The sequence below is a fragment of the Anneissia japonica genome, unplaced genomic scaffold (genome assembly GCF_011630105.1).
Source record: "Anneissia japonica isolate Jap-2015-1 unplaced genomic scaffold, ASM1163010v1 scaffold1356_len1145284_cov175, whole genome shotgun sequence".
NCBI classification, from domain to species: Eukaryota; Metazoa; Echinodermata; class Crinoidea; order Comatulida; family Comatulidae; genus Anneissia; species Anneissia japonica.
Genome location: NW_022706987.1, coordinates 166,165 through 192,383, shown reverse-complemented (window position 1 = coordinate 192,383; position 26,219 = coordinate 166,165). Strand labels below are relative to the sequence as shown.

At 34.3% G+C, this 26,219-nt stretch overlaps 1 protein-coding gene across 1 annotated transcript in view; it reads left to right on the top strand.

Annotated features, from left to right (window-relative positions):
• Positions 1-21,379, top strand: part of LOC117106278 (prokineticin receptor 2-like) — a 26,857-nt gene extending 5,478 nt beyond the window's left edge. The window contains exon 2 of the mRNA XM_033247637.1: positions 20,115-21,379. Coding sequence (XP_033103528.1) covers positions 20,115-20,913 — 799 coding nt within the window. The 3' untranslated portion in view covers positions 20,914-21,379. The remainder of the gene's footprint in view (positions 1-20,114) is intronic.
• Positions 21,380-26,219: the final 4,840 nt, after the last annotated feature.

Below are 26,219 nucleotides of genomic sequence, written 5' to 3'. Positions count from 1 at the left end.
GGGGGGGGGGGGGAGCCGCGGCTCCCACCCTGGATACGTCCCTGCTGTGCTACCCGGTAACCCGGTACCAGCAACTCTCATCGCCCACCACAGGGGCTGTCTGTTCTATTACACCGGGGTATCCTCTACTTGTCTCGAAGGATGTACTGGGTTTTTATAGTGCACACGAACCATTGTATACACTGGGCCTACGGTTTATAGTCCTTATCCGAGAAAACTTGTTCTACCACCAGAACCATTAAGCGAGCGTGCCGTTCGAACAAGCGCCAATCTTGCGGCGCCCTGCTAACCGCTCGGCCATTTGACTCACCTAATACAATACCAAATTCAATGAAATGATCTTTAATGTATACAACGAAGCCTTGCAAAAGAAATTAAAGTTACTGAGTTCTGCTTCAACATAATGGTTCGCTTATTCATTTTGTGGATACGCTTCTGTTTAGGTAGGCCAACTTTAGGCTGAATTATAACGATTACCAGGGATGATTAGATTGGTGTAGACGAAAATTTTAATGTGTTTATATATACCACTGATACCATTCACAATCATCCATGTCACATTAACCATGGACCTATTAATAAGATCCATGCATTAACTAATTAAATGGCTTGCCAACACTTCCTGGGTAGGCAAATTTGTGTGTCGGAAGAATTCATTTTATTGTTGAATTTGTCCAGAGAAGATGCAATATGTGGATTTAAGGCCTAAAATAAAACACATGACTGATTTATTAGTTTTTATTAGTTTATTAGTTTCTAATACATGAAAATAAAGTGGTCAGAATTCATGGAATTAAATACTTTGTCGCGGTGTTGCTAAGCACACACAACCAAAACAAAACAAGGTAATAAAATAAACTAATGCGGACCAGCACGCTTTAAGACCACATCGTTTATTTCTTTTCGTACTTTTACACCAAAAGGTTTACTGGGCGCGAAGGTACTAAATTTCACACATAGCACATAATGAATGAAAACATATTATATGATGAGAGATCATTTGATTAAAGAAAATAACCATGTTATAAAAATAAAAGTTATAACTACTAAGTAGACACCGGACCGATTTTGGCTTATGTGGACTACATTTTGGCAGGCAATCTTAAAGCCGAAATCGGTCCCGCGGACCGATTTTGCCCGGACCAAATTTTTCCTGACAGGCCTATGCCACTTGTGACACATCCATCCATTAACATGTTCACAAAAAATGTCGGCGAATTGTCTGTCGGGAAATTGGCTGTTGGCGAATCGTCCTGTCGGCAAACTGGCATTCGGCGAAATATGATGTCGGCAAAATCTCGTGTCGACGAATTGTACTTCGGTCGATAGTCTATAGGCCAAATGTCTGTCGGCCAAATGTCTGTCGGTGAAACGTCCGGCCACGGCCATGGCATAATACAAAGAATTGACTAAAATTGATGTTTGATCGTTGTAAGGCCCACAGCACCAATTAAAAATTGTTTAATAATTCAAGTGATAGTAAACTCATCTAGAGCGCGATAAATAATTTATTAATGTTTCAGACTGATTTTGGCAAGAAACTGTAATTAAAATTGTACCAGCACTATGTTATTCGAAATTATACGGTATTTATTAACGTGTAGGAATAAGAAATATTATAGGAGGCGGCCATTTCCATAGCATAATGTATGCTGTGTATTCATAACACATGTTTCATTTAATTGCATATTGTTTATATTTTACAACACGACGTGCGGGGTATTGTAAAATATTGTTTATACAATACCCTGCACGTCGTGTAAATATAATTACAGTATTATATAATCATGGTTATTCGTTGTAATATAATTATATGCATTCGTATTGTTTTTGCACTTTACTTTCATGGAGGAATAAGCAAGTCAATTCATCTTGTTAAGGCAATAATAAGTAATTTTCGCATTAGACCTACGTTTGTCTTATTCACCTGATTAAAAATATTCAATACGAATTGTGATTTTGTCATTATTTCGAGTCATGCTACTACATCATTGAGAAATGATATAGTTAAACCAGAGAGATGTAACTTGGTTAAACTTGCCTAAGTCGACTTTGCCTAACTCGAATAATTTATAAGTCGATCCTATTTTACATGCCAAATTGTTGTGTTTTCCATTAACGATCTGTAAGCTATTTTGGGTTCAACTGGTATAGCATGTTCAACCCGGGTGCTTTTCTGGTCCCACTCTTTAGCATTATGTGGGGAAAAAGCTCATTTCCGGCCATCTAGGAGTCAGCATTTTCCCGGGGGAGGATCCCCACCCCCTTTCATTCTCAGGTTTCTGGAAAAAATTTTAAACACCCCTCTTTCAAATCCTGGATCCCCCCTGTTATGGATGGATAAACAAAGTTTATATAATTATGGGAAGCATAGCCATCTACCTAACACTTCCATAGGCCAATGCCACAGGTTTCTGTCTATCTGTGTTTCAATATAAAATAGGACGTGGGGTAAGTTGTTACTGTAGCACTTATTGGAGGCGCACTTTACACACGCGTGATTATTGTATAGAAGAAGAAATTAACATCTATAAGATAGAACGAATTCGCTGAGTAGTTAAAGTGCATATAGTGGGGTATTACAGGTAACATAATGGTATAATAATTTTGTTGGTGTCTCCTTTATATAGTTTAATGTATGTTGGTCTACATTTCATTAATATTTTATCGTATTTGTTCAATGTAACAATTTTCCCCCACATGTTGTAACAATATACCCCGGACTAGGGGTAATTAGTTAGTTGATCTACTTCATTAATTGATTAATGATTAATTGACGGATTGATATATGATAGTTGTAATTGCTTCGTTTTATAACCAATATACTGTTCTTGCATTAGAAAAAAAAATGGTGTGTTTGTCTCATTCAATTACACAATTAAGGAACAATATGTAAATTTTGTAAAAACTAACCCCGGTCTTCCCTATTTTTTATAGTATTTTGTTTTCTACACCCTAATACAGCGCAAAGGACTCTTTCCGAATTAATAGAAAACGTCAGCCGGCGAAGATACGGTAGACATTGGGGGGGGGGGGACTAAAAGAAAAATAAATATCTAGGTAACTGCACATACAGTAATAGTTACCGATCGCTCCCTTTGGCGAAGTCTTGTTGGATTTGCTACGTCGTAAGATGAAATCTATTTCTCGTAGTTGACATATTTTATATATTAAAATACAAAATACTATAGGCCTTACAGAAATAAAAACTTAGAGAAGTAGGTACATGAATGCATGACGAACATGGCGAAGGTACAATACATTTAATAACTATACTTTTGGAAACGGCAAAGGGTTCTGGGTTTGTATACTCATAGAACGCCAAGTTCACGCGTGCGTCGGTAAAACCGTTTCCAGCATGTCTAGATGGTGAAGGTGGACTTCTTATTTGCAAAGTAGCGGTTAAGTATTTAAAAAAATCTATACAACAGGTGAATGCTAACTGTGCAAAGAGCGTAAAATATGGAGAACTTAGAATGGAAGCCCTTGATATGCAGGTCGACCCTAACCGGCCCCTCAAATCTTTTCGCGCACTATAATTACGGACCCATTACAAGGGGCTATGTGTCGATGAACTGTATAGCTGTCATTATTTACGACCATGTATTTTCCACCCAACTTGAGTGCCATGAATTATTCACTAATATGCATTCTGTCAGGTATTATAGGTGTGAATTGTGATTACGACTATGTGATAAATAAATTGACTTTAAAATAGACCTACCTAATTAAGAATATGGCCTAAACTAGACGTTTACAAACAGTTGCAGACCACAATAAGCAGACCAAAATGTTTAAAAATAATGCTTCCTTTTGGCAGTTACGGTCTAGTGTGTAGTATTGGTGCACATGCAAAGTTCATTTTTCATGAATTGATTTCCTGATGATAAAATACAGGCATAGGCGTATCCGTAAAGCGACAGGCCTAATACTGTAGTAAGAATACAGGGCTTTACATATTTTGGTTTATGGTCAATGTTCAATGGCTGTGGACTTGTATCATAGCGCATAGGCCTAACATTCGTCTCTATGCGCTTGCTAGGACAACAGAAAAAAAAATTAGAATAAATGGTTGAAATGGAAAAGAAAGTGGTAGAAAAGAAACACAACACAAATAATGGAAGTGAAAAGAAAACAAGCTTAACAACTGAACCAACAACTGAAAAGACCTTTCTACATAGGTCTTCAGATAACAAGTAGGCACATGAAGGTTTGTAGCATTTAGCTGAACGGAGTGCGAAAAGTTCCGATATGTAATGAGGAGTGGAATGGTGAAAGGACTTACAAATATAAAAAGAAGCACTTCGAACTTAATTCGTTCAATGATTTGTATGAGGCGCCAAGAGTAAATGTATTATTTACGGACCCATAATTACAAGGAGGCTATGTGTCGATGAACTGTATAGCTGTTATTATTTCCGACCATGTTTTTCCACACAACTTGAGTGCCATGAATTATTCACTAATATGCATTCTGTCAGGTATTACATGTGTGAATTGTGATTACGACTATGTGATAAATAAATTGACTTTATATAGACCTACCTAATTAAGAATATAGCCTAAACTAGACGTTTACAAACATTCATTCATGGATTTTATTCAATAATATTCAATATAAAAAATTCAGGCAAAAAAGTTAAAATGTTGCAGACCACAATAAGCGGACCAAAATGTTTAAAAATCATGCTTCCTTTTGGCAGTTACGGTCTAGTGTGTAGTATTGGTGCACACGCAAAGTTCAATTTTCATGAATTGATTTCTTGATGATAAAATACAGGCATAGGCGTATCCGTAAAGCGATAGGCCTAATACTGTAGTAAGAATACAGGGCTTTATATATTTCAATTTATGGTCAATGTTCAATGGCTGTGCACTTGTATCATAGCGCATACTATAGACCTAACATTCGTCTCTATGCGCTTGCCAGGACAAACAGAAAAAAAGTAAATGGTTGAAAGAGAAAAGAAACACAACACAAATAATGGAAGTGAAAAGAAAACAAACTTAACAACTGAACCAACAACTGAAAAGACCTTTCTCCATAGGTCTTCAGATAACAAGTAGGCACATGAAGGTTTGTAGCATTTAGCTGAACGGAGTGCGAAAAGTTCCGATGTGTAATGAAGAGTGGAATGGTGCAGCGCAAGGACTTACAAATATAAAAAGGAGCACTTTAAACTTAATTCGTTCAGTGATTCGTATGAGGCGCCAAGAGTAAATGCATTATTTAACACAATTACTTAGGCCTATATATAATTCATTATTTAACATAATAATTGAATAGATCAGCCATTATTTATATAAAATGAATTTTACATATAGAAATTATATGTAAATAATTGCGTGAAAGTTTTCATTATTCATATAAAATGAGTTTACTTATTTCACTATAAATAAATAATGAAAGGGTAATCATTATGCATATATAATAAGTTCACTTATTTCATTATATATAAATAAGGAAAGGGCATTATATATATATATGTATATATATATATATATAATGTATAGTAACCAACAATTATTTACATAAAGTAAGTTCACTGATTTCATTATATATAAATAATGACGACTTCGAAATCATTATATATAAATAGCTTTTCTTACATTTTATTATATAATATGTGACTAGACTTCATTCATTGTATATAATTAATAGTTGTCGTAAAACCATTATATGTATATAATGCTTGGGCTTCAAACTCATATGTATATAGTGATATCTTGCAGTGCACACTTTTTAACTTACATGTTATCATATCTGGATGGAGTAATGGACTCTTATCTCTCTTTATATATAAATGCATTTAGGACGAGTGTCATTATTTATAAAAGGACTTACAAATATAAAAAGAAGCACTTCGAACTTAATTCGTTCAGTGATTCGTATGAGGCGCCAAGAGTAAATGTATTATTTAACACAATTATTTATAAATAATTCATTATTTAAATTAAATAGATCAGCCATTTTTTATATATAATGCATTTTACATATAGAAATTATATGTAAATAATTGCTTGAAAGTTTTCATTATTCATATATATAATGAGTTTACTTATTTAATTATATATAAATAATGAAAGGGTAATCAATCATTATTTATATATAGTAAGTTCACTTTTTTCAATATATATAAATAAGGAAAGGGCATTAGGCCTATATATATAAATAAGGAAAAGAAAAGAGAATGGTGGAAACATTTGCCAGTGGTAGTGAGGACAAGAGGCTTATGCTTAGGATGAACATTTATTGTGTTTTTAACATTAAATTACTGCATGTTCTTGGCAAGACAAGAATGAATTTCAGAAATGCAGTATTCCACTTTGAGAACGGCATGTATGGCATCGTCACGTTAGGTTTGAAGCAGTTAAAAGTTGAATGTCATCATTAGTTAGTGAATTGCCATATGCGTTTTTTAATCTTAGTATTTCTAAGGCATCCTGGTGTTTGTTCTTACGGGTGCTAGGCTGATATAAATGTGCGTGCAGCTGAAATTTAAATCGATTGGTGACATTTTACTCTCAATATTCAAACCATTGTTGGTTGACATTATTTTATTCTAGAATGAACAAGAAGACTTTTATCAATTAACGATGTACATGTAACATAATGCAAGTCATATTTTTTTTTAATGCGACGTCAACTTATGTCCTTAACGATCGTGTTGATGAAAATGAGATAATATGTCAAATTTAACGCCGAATATTTCTTTGGAAAGTGTACTTGGCCGATAATAGTGTCGGATTAAGTGTGGTCCTAGCTCTACCTCGTTAAAACCGTATCGTTACATAAGTGCAATCTTGATATTTTAGCGCCTCGAGCATTGTATATTTTGGATCCCATAAAGCGGAGTGATTTGTTAATCTCCGTTTATTGTCAAGCATAAATGCTCAAATAAATTATCAGATTGCCATTTAATCCACATGCCACAACACCTGTTGTGATATGTGATATGATTCTAGGGCCGTATTCAAGATTGATAAGGGGATAGTGTGTGTTGAACCATGGAGAAAATATATTACTATACTTATAATATTAATATCGTTTGTCCTTGGTTAAGCAGGTTTAAATTTCGACTAGGGCACCGGAGGGGTGAGTCTAATGAGGGTGCTATTAAAGGCTGTAATCTATTTCTTCATAATTCTTGAAATTTACTTTACAAACTGAACTTTTGAGTTTACGATAATATGTTCAAAAGTTAACAGGCTTCAAGCCTCTGATGACTGTGATATAAGCCCATTTACGATTATCATAATCTAACTCATGTTTCTACATAAATTACTCTTTTTCAAGGTCCGAACCTATTTCCGGCAGTATGAAGCCTATATACCGTATTTATTAGCGGTTTGGTGCCTCATACGTTGAAAAACTATAATTAACATACGGTAGGCGCACCCTTGACCACGATTATAAAAATATTACCAAAATAATATAGAATTATACCAGTGATGCATCGCACACATTTAATACCAAACAATAGGCAGTTAAAAGATGCAATATGTTAATACAGAAAAGTGTTGTCATGGGACTTCGCATGGTGTGTTTGTGATTTGAAAAAAGATAACCTTGTTTTATTTTTTAGGGTTAATTTAGATGGCCTTCTACTGAAACATAATATATATTATAACAATAGAGTGCTCTATAACAATAGAGTGCTCTATAACAATAGAGTGCTGGGTATCCAGGGCTTCGCGTGTCAAACCAAAACCGCCTTGCCACTCGGCCGCTCGACTCCAAAAATACCAAAGGAGTAAATTTATTATACTGTATTTATTAAAATAAATATAAATCACACTGTACAACGGTATATTTGATTTCATGAGATCTTAAGATTATGTTCTATTGTTTAAATCGATTAAGTTATTTAATAGTATAATCCGGTATCACATATGAAATGGCAGATTTTCACTTTCGAGACTCGAACTAAAGTCCCTCCGATTAATGTTTAGTTTCTTAGTTACTAATTGAGGTATGTGTGACCTAGTTGGTATATTGCCTGAAAAATGGCAAAAATAATCCAGAAAATTAATTATAAAATAATATGTTCATTTTGAAGTAACATAAAAAAGTATCAGCTTGAAAACACATTAGTAATAAATTGAAATATGTTTACATTTAATTTTACCCAGTACAATAATACAATTGATAGATACACTTAGGCAATCGATAGGAACACTTCCAGCCAGTACTTTGCCTTTTGATATATAAATATCAGATTAAATATGGTTTCTTAAAATAAATATGTTTTAAGAAACAGTAATTTCTATAGCATACTTCTGTTAACAATCTTAGGTTCCTTTAAATTGAGATTTAAATAAATGTACAATCGGCATTTTTTTCAGAGAAATATCTTTAATGGAACATTAAAGCTAATATTTTATTGATTTCTAAACTGAATTTTATATTCACGAATATTATTTTTTCCTGTAAAAAAATAACTTAAAAGCACTCATTATTCGAATACTTCTGAACATAATAGGCCTATAATAAACTTTGATAAACGTGCATCTTGTTTTTCAACAGCTTGTAAAAAGTACTAATTGATATTAACATAATAATTAACACAAAGTTTGTTAATAAAAATTAAATAATGTAACATAAACATTTTGAAATCAGCGTTTGTTATGGCATCATCACAATAGTTGTCTATAGAGAGTGCTTTACTAGCGTGTTAAATGACAGGCTATAATATTTTAATGGTTCTAAGGTGGTGACAAAATGTATGAATTTTTGACATTTATTGCTGCTAAATTCTCTTTTATTTAGGATCAAGTATCAAATAGACGATCCTGTTTACTTAAACTAGGCCTATGTCTTTTTTGTTTTAAATAGTATTTTCTTATTAGAATACTATTAAAAATCTATCTACGCATAGATGATGAAATAATACCCATGCTTCCAGCGATTTTTAGAATCGATTTTCCTTGATGACAGCTCAGGCCCGTAGGCAGGATTTTCGATGGGGAGGTGCGTTTTGCAAACGAAGTGGACCTTACGATAAGCGACTGCCTATAGGGGTCCCCGCGAGGGTGGGGCGAATCTTCTGGTTTAAAACTGTCTCTTATACACATCTAGATGTGTATAAGAGACAGAGATTCGTTATTGTCTGTAATTCATCTTCATTTACATGCATCGTCATCAACGTAGATCGGTTACATGGTTATTGATCAAAGCTCCATAGGAGCCCCACCAATAGATATATTATGCATTATAAATCAATCAATAACATATATATACATATGGCAACATTCCAATAGTAAATATAAAAAAAATAACACTAAAAGGTGTACAGAGAGACAGATATGTAAGTATGCTTCTGATAATCCATTTTTCCTCCTGGTCTGAGTGGTCTATTGAAAAACACAAAGACGGTTAGGTTACCAAGTTGATCGATTGATTGTCTTGGAATTGTAGCCTAATTACTCGGAGAGCGATAACCAATTAATATAATATAATCCAATAATATACATTATTCTATAAATTTGACAAATTAATATTGAGATTAAAAGGTAAAATCAAAAACTTGAACTAATAATCAATGAAAAATAAAGTATAAAGAAAGAAATTAAGCTAGACCTATAAAGTTGACATTAAAAAATTACATAAATGATAAAATTCAATAATCTGAAAATTTATGAAAATAATTAATGAAATTCAATTGCCTAAAAAAATACTAATTACAACCGGGAATTACAAGGTGTTAATTTATTTAGCTTAGTGTGTTCTATCTATGACCGTCATATCAGGGACCAGGGCGTGTGGGCCAAGTAAGTTGTGGAGGAGTAGATTGCTTGGTAATAGTAAGAGGGTCCCTTCACAGTAGTATCTTTACACTCTGAATTTACATTATTGTTAACTCATTGAATAGTTTCTCAATTGATAATAACAATTTTGTGAATTGTAGCCATTATTTTATCAGTTTGTTCACCATTTTATTTTCGCTTTGGAACACTTTGAGTCAGGCACAGATAATAATACAGAAAAGTGTTGTCATGGGACTTTGCATGGTGTGTTTGTGATTTGAAAAATGATAACCTTGTTTTATTTTTTTAAGGGTTAATTTAGATGGCTTTCTATTGAAACATAATGTATAGGCTCTATAATAGAGTGCTGGGTATCAGTAAGAGCCTATTTAAGCTGGGGATCTAGGGCTTCGCGTGTCAAACCAAAACCGCCTTACCACTCGGCCGCTCGACTCCAAAAATACCGAAGGAGTAAATTTATTATACTGTATTTATTAAAATAAATATAAATCACACTGTACAACGGTATATTTGATTTCATGAGATCTTAAGATTATGTTTTATTGTTTAAATCGATTAAGTTATTTAATAGTATAATCCCTCCCTAAAGTCCCTCCGATTAATGTTTAGTTTCTTAGTTACTAATTGAGGTATGTGTGACCTAGTTGGTATATTGATAGATACACTTAGGCAATCGATAGGAACACTTCCAGTCAGTACTTTGCCTTTTGATATATAAATATCAGATTAAATATGGTTTCTTAAAATAAATATGTTTTAAGAAACAGTAATTTCTATAGCATACTTCAGTTAACAATCTTAGGTTCCTTTAAATTGAGATTTAAATAAATGTACAATCGGCATTTTTTTCAGAGAAATATCTTTAATGGAACATTAAAGCTAATATTTTATTGATTTCTAAACTGAATTTTATATTCACGAATATTATTTTTTCCTGTAAAAAAATAAATTAAAAGCACTCATTATTCGAATACTTCTGAACATAATAGGCCTATAATAAACTTTGATAAACGTGCATCTTGTTTTTCAACAGCTTGTAAAAAGTACTAATTGATATTAACATAATAATTAACACAAAGTTTGTTAATAAAAATTAAATAATGTAACATAAACATTTTGAAATCAGCGTTTGTTATGGCATCATCACAATAGTTGTCTATAGAGAGTGCTTTACTAGCGTGTTAAATGACAGGCTATAATATTTTAATGGTTCTAAGGTGGTGACAAAATGTATGAATTTTTGACATTTATTGCTGCTAAATTCTCTTTTATTTAGGATCAAGTATCAAATAGACGATCCTGTTTACTTAAACTAGGCCTATGTCTTTTTTGTTTTAAATAGTATTTTCTTATTAGAATACTATTAAAAATCTATCTACGCATAGATGATGAAATAATACCCATGCTTCCAGCGATTTTTAGAATCGATTTTCCTTGATGACAGCTCAGGCCCGTAGGCAGGATTTTCGATGGGGAGGTGCGTTTTGCAAACGAAGTGGACCTTACGATAAGCGACTGCCTAGGTACCCTGCGAGGGTGGGGCGAATCTTCTGGAAGCTCTGACAAATTAGCATTTTGAGGGCCTTTTTTAATGGATTTCTAAAATCCATAATTTGTAATATCCTATTGAAATTTTCATTCATTTGAGTATTGTCTATGGACCTACAGTAAAGCAGGAGAAATAGAGGGTGGGGGTGAAGGGATGAACTTGCACAGACAGATGGACAATACCACCATACCCCACAATGCATAAGAAAATTTATGATTATGGCATCTCAAAATGGCCGGAAGTGGCACTCTCAGACAAACTTTAATTATAATTTTTATTTTTTCTCCATTTCTTTCTTTTATAATTTTAGGGGGCTCTCCGGGCCCCCCCCCCCCCCCCCCCCATTGAATCCACCACTGTGAAATTATAATTTTTCATGTTCTTTACATCTGTAGGCCTACAGATGGCATGGATCAATCTACAATCACTGGAGCTGATAGTTTTCAACAGATTTCGTAGCACATTATTACAAATCAACGGGTAGAAGAGCGGGAAAAAAAATTAATGCATACTATAGATTTCGCGATAATTAGGAACGATTTTTAGTGAAATAATAGGTTTTAAAAAATGGACTTTTTGAAATTTGGTGGTCCAGGGGCAGAGGCCTGGAGGGGGTTTGTGAGAAAAGCGACAAAGTACGGTAGCATTTTGAGGGTTTTACATAATAGATTTCTCAAACACATAATTCATGAATATTTCATTTAAATTTTCATTAATTTTCGTGTTTTTGGGACCTGAAAAAGTAACGTTATTATATTCTGTACATCAATCTGCAATCACCGGAGACGATCAATTTCTAACAAATTTCATACCACATTATTATACAATGCATGCTATAGCATTTTATGATAATTAGGAACGATTTTGTGAAATCATAGGTTTTAAAAAGTGGACCTTTTGGAATTGGGGGGGGGGGGGTCGTCCGCACCCTCTGCACCCCCTGTCTACGGGCCTGCCAGCTTTGAGTATAATTAGCGAAACTGATATATTTCGGATTTTCTTTAAATTTTAGAATATAAAGTTTTTAGTAAACATAACCTAATATAAACTAATTTTATATTTAAGCTGCTGAATTTACCAGTCAATCAATACTGCAAGTTGAAGATCTATTTTGAAGGACAGAGAGCTGTAGAATAAGACGATTAAAATTACCGTACCTGACAAAATTGCAGCATTTAGAAAACCTGACATTAAAAAAAAAATGTGTGTACTGTATACGTTTTATTCATCTTCTATTTCTTAACTCGTTGACTTGCGTTATCATGCCAGAAGAGGTACTTCAACATCAAATATGTCGGAAAGACCTCTTCTGTAAGCACATTACAAGAGCCAAACTGTTTTTAAAGAGATAGCCTCTGTTCTCATGTCCTCATAGCATGTCCATATCAACATATTATTATATAGACCTACCGTAGCAATGTCAGATTGGCTGCACGTTACAGTAAGTGCTAGTTTAGTAAAACGTTAATCATGCTAACGTACGGTAGTCGTTTGCGCTCAAAACCAACTACAACGATGGAAACAACGCGACTAACGGATTTCATGACAATTAATACACAAGCATATCAAAAACTGTATTGTTAAATGCAGCAAACATTTGTTTTCTGCGTTGCATTATCTTATTAAAAAAAGACGTTGTCACTCAGGCTATCATCATCTTCATCGTCGTGCATTATCCCCTGCCGGGGGAAATATTCCCGGGATCATAAGGCAGCTAACGGTTGGCAGGATCCAGATAAATAACAGTGTGCGTGGTCGGGCGTCGCTCAAAATCTCTCGAAAGTGGTCCTGGGGTGACGTCCAAACAAACTATGTAATGACAGTCTAGGGGTTTTAAAGGCTTATTTAATTCATTTTAGAGTCTAGGCATACACATTTTAAAAAGTACATATTTTTTTTTCTTCCCGACGAATTGTATTTCCCTCCGGGAACGAACTGTATTCCCCCCCCCCACCAAGCTACCACCACCTCTGACATCATCTTCATTACTGCTATTATTATTACCGTTATCATTATCTTTATTATTATATTGTTATTCTGATCATTAGCATTAGAGTCATTCCATATGAATCCAACACACTTTTTTGCCCGACCCCTTCAAATCGCCCAATATTTTGTATGTTGGGGGTGCTGGTTCCGTTGGATAGAAGAAGAAGATTCTCTTTCCAATGATATGCAACTCGATGATGTCCGGACTAGTGAGAATTATATAGGTCAAGTCACGTGACCTTGACCTTTGACCCAAAATATCACAAAAGTATATATCTTGATTTTTTTGAAAATTCACACCCGTTAGGAAACTTAGCCCACATGAGCGTGGGCAAATGAAATATATTAGCACTAGACTACATTTTGTGCCTAGGTATTGATAGTTTCACTGAGTTTCCAGGAAATCTGCTGATAGATTCTACAAAAATTGGCACCATAGTATAGTGAAAATCAGGAGCCCGTGACCATTTTCTGGGACTAAGGTTTCACTGCTGATTTAGCATCACTAGGGTATAAATAAGAAATTGAGGGAGGGAGGGATGTTTATTGCGGCCATCTTGAATTTCAAAATGACTACCATCCTAGCTTTTTGAAACTATGTTTAATGTATTCAGAGAGCCCAAAATCATATGATTAGATCCAAATTTACCATTTTCATTAGAGGATATGTGGAATTATACTAAAATATTATTTTTTGACCAATTTTAAGTCATTTTACGTTTTCAAAACCTGTCTCATTGGCTTCAATGACCCTAATAACATATAGTTAGACACCAGATTTGCCCTTTTTCATTGGATATAAGTGAAGTTACGAGTCAATGGCGGCCATTTTCAAAATGGCCGCCAAAAAAAATATGTTTCGCCCTTTTTCTGGAGGTTCTCCCTCGCTCATTTTCTTATTTATACCCTAGTGATGCTTAATCAACAGTGAAACCATGGTCCCAGAAAAATGGTCACGGGGCCCCTGATTTTCACTATACTATGGTGCCAGTTTCATAGAATCTATCAGCAGATTTCCTGGAAACTTAGTGAAACTATCACTACCTAGGCACAAAATGTAGTCTAGAGCTAATATATTTCATTTGCCCACAATGAAACTTTAGGGGCATCATGTGGGCTAAGTGTCCTAACTGAGGTGTGAATTTTACAAAAATCGAGATATATATAAAAGAAAAAAGAAATAAAACATTGAATTTCGCTGGTGCGAGCCAGAAAAATCATAACAAACCCAAACCCTTCTAGTTCGAAAAACCACTGATAAATCAACACTATATTAGAATAATCATTGTTAGTGTTTCCACACTAATTTACAACCTTCTGGGTGTGTGTTTGTGTGTGGGTGTGGTGTGTGTATGTGTGTGGGTCGAAGCCTGGTATGAGACAATTCAGCAAGTTTGACGGGTTTTTATTGTTTATAGGTTTCACACGTCTCTAGGATGTTTTGAAATTACGATGGCACTTCTAAGTATAAATTATTTTATTATCGGTCCATTACAGACCTATATTATTGAAAAAGATGGAGATAAATCTCACATTTGAAACAGAGTAGGCTTTAGAATTATTCATTACCGGATTAAACATGTATATAGGGATTTTATTTTCAGTGCTTATAGATATAGGCCTACATATTTCCAAAAAAAACCAAACAAAAAAAAACAAACAAAAAAACAAACAAAAAACAGGAATACTACTTTTAACTTAAGGAAATATTATTTCACAATATTTATAGCTATTTGGCTTCTTCAGGTGATCTGCAATTCAGTCTCACTTGTAATTCAAATCCTTCTGTTCATCACCGAATGCTCACAATGAGAACGTTAAAAACACAATTACAAAATATTCCATCCTAATAAAACGATACAATATACCGGAAAACAATCAGCTACATGTTCAACCAGCTTTTAAACACTCAGAACCTTTTGTTGATCACCCAAGTATTAAACGTTAAAAATCTTGATCACAAAAATTTCCATTGTAATAATATTATAGTAGGGAATTTCTTAATGAAAAGATCGATATATGCACATGTAAAATAGATACTCATGGTGCACAATGGTTAGGCGATGTTCTATTTGCACTATTTATCTCATAATGGCAATTTAATTGTATCATGCGCTATATATTATTATTATTATTATTATTATTATTATTATTATTATTATCATTATTATCATCGCCATTATTATTATTAATATTATTATTATTATTAACCTTAGATCTTTAAAGAAATCCAGAGAAATTGATCAAGAAACAAACTAACCATTGAAAAAGAAGACGACAGTAAACTCGACTTCCTTAATGTACTTATTGAACGAATAAACAACGAAGGCCTGTTTAACGATGGGATACTTTAGCTTCTGTCCTAAAATTTATGACAGACTATTCAAAATTAACAACACGTGGAAAGGAGTACATGAAGACATTAAGAAGATTAAAGACATTTTAATTAAGAATTATTATCTTGTGCAATTAATAGACAAACTCATCAAACAGTACTTACACACAAAATTGCTTTTAAAAAAACGTCAAACAAACAATCAGACAATGTATTTTTTTTCAAATTGCCATTTGTAGGGCCCGTCTCTAAGACAACTAACAACAAAATTACTCGATTAACAGCCCAATATTGCAAAGATATATGCCTACATTGCATTTAGCACAAAAAAAATTGGAACTTTTTTTTTTTAACAAGAAGGACCAAATGCCAGGTGACCTCAAATCTAATTATATCATACAAATTTAGTTGTGGGGCCTGTAATGCCATCTACATTGGCGAAATTACTCGTAGATTTTGCATTAGATTCAAGGAACACTTATAGGACAATAATTTACACAGGCCTATAAACATTTAAAAAAGAACAAACATTGCAATTCAAATAGCAATGAAGATTGTTTTAAAATCTTTGATCAGGCTAACAGTAGTTATCAAGTAAAAATAAAGCGGCACTACAATATTATATGGAATGATACCTCACTGAACAAACAAGTTCAGTATATTAATGTCACCCTTTGTCATAGGCCTAGTTCAGACTAGGTGGATAAACCCGGCTCAATTCACCGGATTTATCCACCTGTCAGTCTGAACTAGGTGGCTTATCTCAAGCCGGGCTGTGTTCCTATAGTAACTAGCCCTGGGGCGCCACCGTTTCCTGGTTACGGTTCATTATTATGCAAATTATTGCCTGGCTAATCCCGCTAGTCTGAACGCCCGGCAAAGTTAAGCCGGGGTTAACGTTGAGCCGGGCTTAACTCAAGCCTGTCTTATCTCCAAGTCTGAACGTAGATATAATAGAGTCCGCAAAAGTATGAACAATTATTACCTTACCTCAATACACCTGCATCACTAAGCATACGTACACCAATCTGAATTTTGGAGGCCATTTTGAAAATGGCCACCATGCCTTTTTTCTGGAAGTTCACCCAGGTTTACGTTAGCGAAAATCTTTCAGATCAGAAGTGTGTCTGAATTTTATACCCCTGAAAATGTGGAGCTTTCGTAATTTGGGAGGGGGAGGGGTGCATGCGCACCCGTCGCACGGGCCCTGCGTACAGGCATTTGCATACTGCCAATTCACCACCCACAATCACCTCACTTGAATCAAAGTCAAACAGTTGTAATCATTGAAAGTTTGAACAATGTAGTGCGTTATTTATTGGAAGTGGCTATTGCTTAACTACTGCGCTGTGGTATATTGTGAATGTTTGGGATGGCCGAATTCACTGGATCGAAATAATTCTGACATCGACATACACAATGGTCACAGACGCACAATAACAACACTTCACACATATCATCCACTTATATTTTTTTTTATGAATTTTGTTACTTCATAGGTCTAAGTGTAAACAAAAAACAAAAACAAGAAAACAAAAGCAAAAAAAAAAAAAAAAACAACAAACAAACAAAACAAAACAAAACTGACGACCTTATTTTGGGTTGCAGCCCATAGCTTGGATAGCATTGTTTTCAACCATGGGCTTACATAGACGAATCTGAAGCATTTGGAAGCTTTTAGAAGCTCTGTGATTCTATCCTGAAACAGGATTTTTATAAAGATAATTAATCATGTGGTGTTCATTATTTGTGTTCTCTATTTACCATGAATTTCATAATCAACAATTCCTGTCTGTGATCACTGTCAATGTGTATAAACTATGAACTGGAACTAAGCAAAATTATACATTTCCTAAATAGACTTCAAGCGTCGACAAATCTAATTAAAGTGGTTTTCATTATTCAGTATGATAGCAAACGTTTCATCAATTACAGATCATTAGGCTTCAGCCGCAATCATCTGTATTATGTATTAAACTAGGAAAACGCTACTGGTTTTGCAGTGGGATTTTGTAATATCCGACTTGATCGTTGACTTCGTTTGACACTGCAGCGGGAATTAACTGCAGAGAACATACATTCACAATTTAGATACAATCGTGAGTCTGTATTAATACTGCATGCGTAATGACAACATCCTGACGTCGGCGCGATTGGCCATTACTAATACCATCCCTTGTCTTCAACACTAAACAATCAAATGTCGTCTACATAGGCCTATGTGAATATTTTCTTTCTTGGAAACAAAACATACAAATCTGTGTGAACATGAAATTGTTTCATAGTGATGCAAAAACTAGTCCGCCCGACTGTTTTTTTTTTCTCACGCTTGAGTTAGTAATTGATTGAGCTAATAATGCTTATAAAAGAAAGGGAGGTATTGGTATATACAGTTGTCTTGATTTCAACTTTTTTATTTCAAAAGATGTTAATTGTTTTTAAGTAGATCTTATCATTCTATTTAGATAGAAATTACGAACATGTAAAAATTAGTCAATCAATAATTTAAAAGCAGTTGCTTGTAATGAAGCAATACAATGTATCACTGTATTTTTTCGAGTTCATATTCTTGTATTGTTATGAACTGTTAGTATAGAGAGGAGAACGCTGCCTGATGTGATCGATAGAAACATGCTGCTTGTACTATTTAAATTCATAACACGATACGTGATATGGTATTATAGTTTCCGTAATTAATCTAGCACAAGTTTGTACTGGTAGATCATTTTTATTGACGATCATAATTCTTTGGTTTACTCTGTGTGCTGACGTGCTTTGCAGGCTTCAATCGACTTTCTGCCTGCCATGAAAAAAATCTCCGCACCTCAGGTAAACGAAATTCTTAGCGTTCTGATAAATAGTGCCGTAGCAAAGAGATATTCTTAGTACTTCAAAATACACTTTGGGAAGCTATACCCCAGATATTATAACCACCTGCAAGCCCGAGAGGTAGAAGTAGGTCTAGGTTAAATTTCAGGTTCTTTGAACATTGCGAGTATAAGTGAAATGCTTTACTAGAATTAATCTAGCCTTCTAGTCATCTAAAGGTAAAACTATTACCTAAGACGAAACATGAATGCTATGAAAGATCATTTTATCTTCCTGTCCCCACCTTATTTAACAGCCTTCCTGACGGCTTCCGAAAGTCAGAATCATTTTATTCTTTTAAACGAAACTATAAATAGTATATTGAAGACGAAGAAAAGACTAGAAATGTGTTTCTAGTAGGTTGATGAATATTGAAGGAAAAGAAGTTCTTTGAAGAACGTCCCAGTACCAAAATCCCCTCACATGTAGATTCCTGTGCACCACGGTTGGGGAGGTATGAGGATAGACCAAGCTACACCAATCGGCTAAATATGTACCATCTTTGTCCTCTGGCTTTTAGGAGAAAAGTTTCCACAGCCTTGTTTGCTTTACGTTACTTCACGTTATTTTATTTTATTTTGGGAGGGGGAGGGGATTTCCTGTTTGCATGGCAATTCCTTTTACAGTTAACAACAGAGATAATACTAAATTATATAGAGTACCCATTCGAACAACTCTGAAGCAGCGAGGCTCTGGAAGTCTATTCCTGACAACCTGAGGAGTTCATCATGATGATAAAAACAGGTTTAAAAAGTTATAACAGCATATTTTAACGATTTATACGATATGAAATAACTTTATTATTTTTATTAATTTATTTTTTAAAATTTTTATTTATTTTGTTTTTTAAATTTACTTTTTTATAGTAATTTGTAATGTATTATAAATGTTTACCATGGTGTTCCGTACTAATTTACATATTGTACATTGTATTATATTTATGTCAAAAGGTTCTATCTTTTGTCCATCTTTTGTTCCATCATTTCCTCTTGGACAGTTTTGTCGAATTTTTAATAAATAAATAATAAATAATATATACTACCACTTTTACGGTTACCTCTAGTGTTGAAACATTGGTTGACAACCGCCGCCGTTGGGTAAAATGCATTGCCCAGGGACACATGAGAAATATGCAGCGAGGGATTAAACCTCAGACATCAAGGTTTAGAAGCAGCTAACGGCAAACCCTGCACAAAGCCATTCCTAAGCAAGAAGTTAAAAATTAAATTAAAATTGAAATATTCTAAATGTTTGATAAATTTTAAAGACAATGAAAGGGATAAGTGAAGATACAGGAGACCTTTTTATCGTCTTTTTTTATATACAGTGTAGACATTTTTCAATAATAATTCCTAATTAATAATAAGGTTAACGATGATGATGATAATAATAACAACGATGACGATGGTGATGAAGATGCCGACGACAACGATAATGATAGATAATGATAATAATGAAGACATAAAATAAGTAAATTAGTTCAATCAATACAATTTAACATAGGGCCTAGGTCCTATTCGTTACTGAGGCCAAAACGCGCAATGAACCACAATATACTAATGTATTTATATATATATATATGTATTTTTACTTCTTCTTACACAGGTATGTCATCATCATGAATCCACTGAGGCCTCGAATGACACGTTTAAGCACAATTATAATCATAGCACTGGTATGGGTGTTTTCGTTTTGCCTGGCCATTCCAACTGGTATACATACAAACGTCACTGCTTATGAAACAGAAGACAAGCTAGTTACACTGTGTGTCGTGCATTGGACAAAGGGACATCAAGTGCGCAACTATACATTATTTATAATAATTATTGCCTTCATTATACCTCTATTTGCTATGATAATTTTATATTCTCGAATAGCTGTCAAATTATGGTTCCGGAAAATCCCCGGAAATCAGTGCACAGCCAAGCAGGCCGCTGCCTCCAATCAATCAAAGAAACGCAGCGTACGTATGCTCATTATTTTGGTTCTTGCTTTCGCCGTTTGCTTGACACCTTACTACTGTTTTATTTTCGCACGTGACGTTATGATGTCTCTCAATTATGGAGAAACATCAGTTTGGTACTTTTTCTATATCGTCGAGTGCCTAGCAATGAGTAATAGTATTGTTGACACGGTTACATACGTAATTTTAAACCCCAACTGCAGGAAGCATGGTCGCATGCTTCTAGCCGATACTTTTCCAAAATGTTTCGAAAAGCCGTCGATATCGAGTGTACAAGGAATGCAGTTAACGCGACGCGCAACAACTAGTAGTGTTGGACGCATGGCCAGCACTGGAAACAGCTTCAGAACTTCACGTAGTACTATTTCGTATCAATCAGTTCCGAAAGGTGAGAGATCATCAACGGTGTCAATTGTCAAAGAAGATACGGATTCGACGTGAGGGAAAACACAATAATACTCAAAGCATTTGACGATTAAGCAAACTGTAGTTAATGGTTGATCCAATTACATTAACTGTGGATGTATATACATGCAGTTAACATAGGCCTATAGCAGTTTTGTGTTTCGGAGATTGATCGCGAACATACACAATAAAAATTATGCATTGCAATGTGAACGCAGACTATAGATATGTTTACCATCACATCAATTACTATAGATTTGTCTTATAAAGCTCCATCGCAGGCTTACGTATGTCCTCTTCTTAAAAGCTTTACAGTGTTACAGTATTCTCCTGTTCACGTATAAGTATTGCTAACATTTGAAAATATACATTTGCTTGTGATTTTACGGTTTATACCTAAACAGTTATCTCCTAATCTAAATATTAGGCCTATATGTAGCAGAAAATGAGATATATTAAGGAATACTTATAAGTCTCGTTCTTATGCAATAAAGATTCTAAATATAGCGTTCACATATTTATTTTGTTAACCACTTGTCGCATAGATCAGTGGTTCCCAACCTGGGGTCCGAGAAAAATAATTGGGGCTCCGCAGGTTTCCGCGAAAATTTGGGAGCCCGCTAGATATTTGGACCAACGTTTCATGATTCCATTATTTTTCTTGTCTTACGACTGTGTCACAAACATCTTGCTGCTAATCATGTCTTGTCAATAATGAAATACATTTGATATAGGCATAGACTTTGTTCACTGCAAATTGATTTTATTTCATAGGTGATCTGTTAGAATCGTTTATATAACTTTTTCATGTATATTTTATGTGAAGAGATTTAATATAGAAGAGACACTTGAAAGTGGTAATACTCAGGTAATGTACATCTTGTTTGTATGTTTTTTCTTGTACCACTTTTACATGGATAGGCCTATTGAATAAATTTAAAAAAATCAGGCGGGAGCCGTTGACTTTACAAAATTAAAAATAAATGCAGGATAGAAGAATATTAAATTAAAAGTTTGACAGTGCCATTTCCGGCCATCTATAAGTGTCATAGACATAATTTGTAAAACAACCTATCTGTAAAATGTACTTTCTGACTTCACCCACTCCCCCAAATCTATTTCGAATTCCAGGATTCGCCACTGTTTATTGTTGTACTTTGTGGCAAATCATCTTCTATCCATAATCTTATTGTTGGAATATCACTCATCAGTGGCCATAAATTTTACAAAATTGAAAATAAGTGGGGGATAAAAGAAAATTACATTCAAATTTTAAGGCAGACAGTGCCAGTTCCGGCTAACTAGAAGTGTCATAGACATACAAATTTCGTATTTTAAGTTCCATGATCTGCCACTGTTTAATGTTGTACTTTCGTGGCGAATCATCATAGCGACGGTACTAGATACGCCATCTTCGACTTTATATGCATAAATATGCAAAAATTAAAGGTCATTATCTTCGTGCCAACTGGTCGTAAGGAGTTACTTTCTGATTTTGTTGCTGCGGTTTGGCGCAGCGAGAACGACTCGGATTCCCTAACTCGAGGTCGGGGTTTCAATCCCTCGTTGTGCATTTCGCTTGTATGCTTTAGCAAGACACTTTATCTGCACTAGTTTCTTCCAACCAGGAGTATAAATGGGTACCTGGTGGGGTAGTCTGCTCCTGCGCTGATTACCAACAAGAACACTTAAATCTTGTGGACCAAATGACCAGGGAAAAGAACTGCGTTTTATAACCTAAAAGGAAGAGGCGCATTATTATAAAGTACCAGTGCTGAGTCTGTAGTTTAGAGCATGCTTAATCAAATAAACTTTGTCACCGTTTTTAACACTCCCCTTTCATAAGTAAATAATTTAAAAAATACACTATATTAAGAGAGAAAAAAAGGTTCCCATATCTTGGCAACAATTGGTCCTAAAGACATGCATATATTTATGAATGATGATAAAAACAGTAAATGACAACGATGTATTGTAATTGAACAATACCGTATTTTAATAAATACATACGACCCGATTAATTTATAATAATTATTAGTGCAGGAATTTATGCCACGATTTTTACGAAGTCCTGCGGTACTTACATCATTATTACTATCTCTTGTCATATATCTGAAAACGCAACCTTTTCTTCTCTCGATACATCTACAGACAGATTTTATACATCTATTTATGATTTTATTATATTCGTCATCAAGTGTTTGGGACTTTATTAGAAATTAAGGATGATTGCTTTTACTGCTGGAAAATGTAACAAACATATCCAAGGATATTACAAAAATATCTTAAAATCTGTATGTTTAGTTCTTTGTTTCATATTTTCACTATTTGTAACCTTTCGAATTGTGAGATCGCTCTCTAGCAGCAACCATGCCCATTAGCTGGACAGTATTGAAGCCATCGAAAGTACGTTATGGCCTATGCTGTTGGACATGTAATTGAGTACTGCAGTTTCAGAATTGTCTGTCTGCAAATTTAAATACTAGTATGCCAATGCTTCTTTTTCAAACATTTCCGTTAATCCAGAACTATGGGTGTTGTGGATGACACATACAAAACAAGTTGGTAGTATTTGCTTCTCAGGCAACACCAATCAAGTGGACGTGAACGTAGAACAATTAATATTCATGTTGAATTTCAGTTACCTACTGTCGACTTCTCTGGAGCAGTTCTATATTTTGATTTTACAAATTATTGGTAGAGTGTTTCTTAGCCGTCTTCGAAATTTGTCATCAGATTTTGGAGTAGTTATTAATTTCGTCGTCGACTGGTAAATCCTATCAGAGTACATTGTTAAACAACCTAGCGTTGAGAATTTTAGGTTTAAATCGATTTTAATTCTGTCTTTATGTAGAGAATCCTATTTAGAGATCTTACTTGGAAATTTGATCCCAATAACTTTAGAAGTTGTGCGTGTCATTTGCGTCATTTCTTAAGGATTAAAACAGCTCTTGGACTTTGTAGAATACTCCGTATTAGAGTCAAGTTGTCAGGACGTGTGTGCGTATGTACTTTCACTGCTATTATCACTGCAGCTGTAGATATTTCACAACAGTACTCTAACATTTAAAATAGTTGTAAAGTTAGTACGGTGTTCTAGTAAGGCGTTCCAGTCTGAAAAAACAAACAAACAAACAAACAAACAAATCCTTATTGACTGGTGCAACTTGGTAGGCGTTGCTGTAGAGGTGCTGTTTGAAGATGGAGAGGTTTGAAGAGTTTCCTCAATTGACAGTGATAATAAATATGGGCATGAAAAAGAGGAGCCCAGAACTTCTGTCACCGTTCAATCTTTCACCGTGAAGATGAGGACCTTTTTAAATAAATTAGAATTTCGGGGGAAAAAAAGTCATCTATTCAACACATTTTCGGAAGAACTTTTTTCTGTTCGTCTAGATTTGCATTTGTTGACTACAGTGAAGTCTTTAGGTATTATTATTATTAACCAGCTTACACAACCGTAAATGGATGTACCAAATTAATTAAATTATAATTTTGTATAGGCCTTAATATTTTTTTAGAACATATAACCTGCAATCTGCTTTGTCGCACCTTAGAAATGGAAATACAAGATACAAATGAATGTTACATTAATGATATAATGCTGTGAAAACAAATGTATCTGTTTACCAACCTCAGAAATACCTCCCAAATCAGAAAGTATAGATGAATGCTGTTCGCTGTTTGATACTGTCCCACACCGATTACTGCAATTCTTAACTTTATGGTTCATTTGATAAGAAAAGAAACGGTGTCCAGCTTAATCAAGGCAGCAAAACTCACATTTTGAGCGATGACGTTTGACTATGTCACACCTTTAGGTCTAAGCTACGTTTACATCGCATCTAAAACGAAATTCGGATTGCGTTTCAGATGCGCTGAACGCAGCGTCCCTTTTATACAATGGTCCGATTTTCTAATCGGTACGGTAAGGTTTCCGAACCAAACATTTGGATTCGGTATGAATGTGGCTTGATTCTTACGGTTTCACTGGTTACCAGTTTATAAACGCATTACACAAGATCCCCTGATTTATAAGTGTCCATAAGGTATTGCTCCTTCTTACCTTCAGGAACGTATAAGTCTCCACTCCTTTGTTCAGAAGAGGACACTTTTATACTATATTCTCCAAGAACAAACCTGACAGTCACTAAAGGCTTTTATGTATTCTTACCTATTCTCTGGAACCAATTTCCCATCGTCACCCGTTATGCTCCAACTTCTCCAATCACTTCTTAATACTCACCTTTTCCATAGTTATTTATTTTTAAAACCCTGTGAAGTTGCGGTAAATAGCGCTATATAAATATTCAGATATTATTATAATTATTATTAAACTATAATTCCAAAAAATGAAAAATGAAACGGCTCATTTGTATTTAGTAATTCTTAAAGAAAATGTTCCATTAGAGAAAATGTTCCATTTTTATATGTAAGTAAAGAGAAGGTGCAGAAATTGATGACAACGTTTATTCAATTCAGCATGTTTCACAATCAATCAATCAATTAATCAATCCAACAAACCAATAAATCAATCACCAAATCAATAAAAAAAAAATCAATCAAATCAATCAGGCATTTAGTAAGTCAGTGATACAGTCAAGTGCGCTTCTAACGAAATGAACTGTAAACAGTGCATATTTTGTGCGCTAACCAATACGCCACTGAAGTTCCCGAGGATTCTTTGATTTTGGCCGTCAATCTGATCAGACATCAATTAACATACATTGTATGATTTGATATGCTTTTCTGCTTAAAAGCATGTTTATATGTTTATATTACTTGCACGTTGATGACAGTGAGGTTTTTAGAATGAGCTTAAGTTCAGACGACACGAAACCAACAGGCGTCACACTTTGAGGTTTAATAATAAATACGTATTATTTAGTTTGTGCAAGGTCAGTATTCTAGTATGATATGACGCTGATAGATTATATTCAAACGATTACTTTGTCTGTGCTCTATAATTCTGCCTATTTTCTACATGTGTAGTTTGCGTACTTTTATAGACACTTGTAATGTGAATAGACTAATGATGCCTCAAGAGGTATGACGTGGCCTTAAGTAGTATGACGTGTGTAATTAAAGTGTAATCGAGAGGCAGTGGATTAAACTGAAATCTAAATTCTGATAAGTGTTCCGAATATTTTTCCTTTAATTTTATATATTTGATCTGCTACTCAGTAAAATAATTATGCAACGATTTTACTGTGACTCACAATCATGTCTCTAGCATAGTTTTTCTTTATATATAGCCTATACTAAATCATACAATATTATATAGATCAGCCTTGAAAAATACATCACAGTAGGTACTTTATGGAATTGATATTTATGACAGT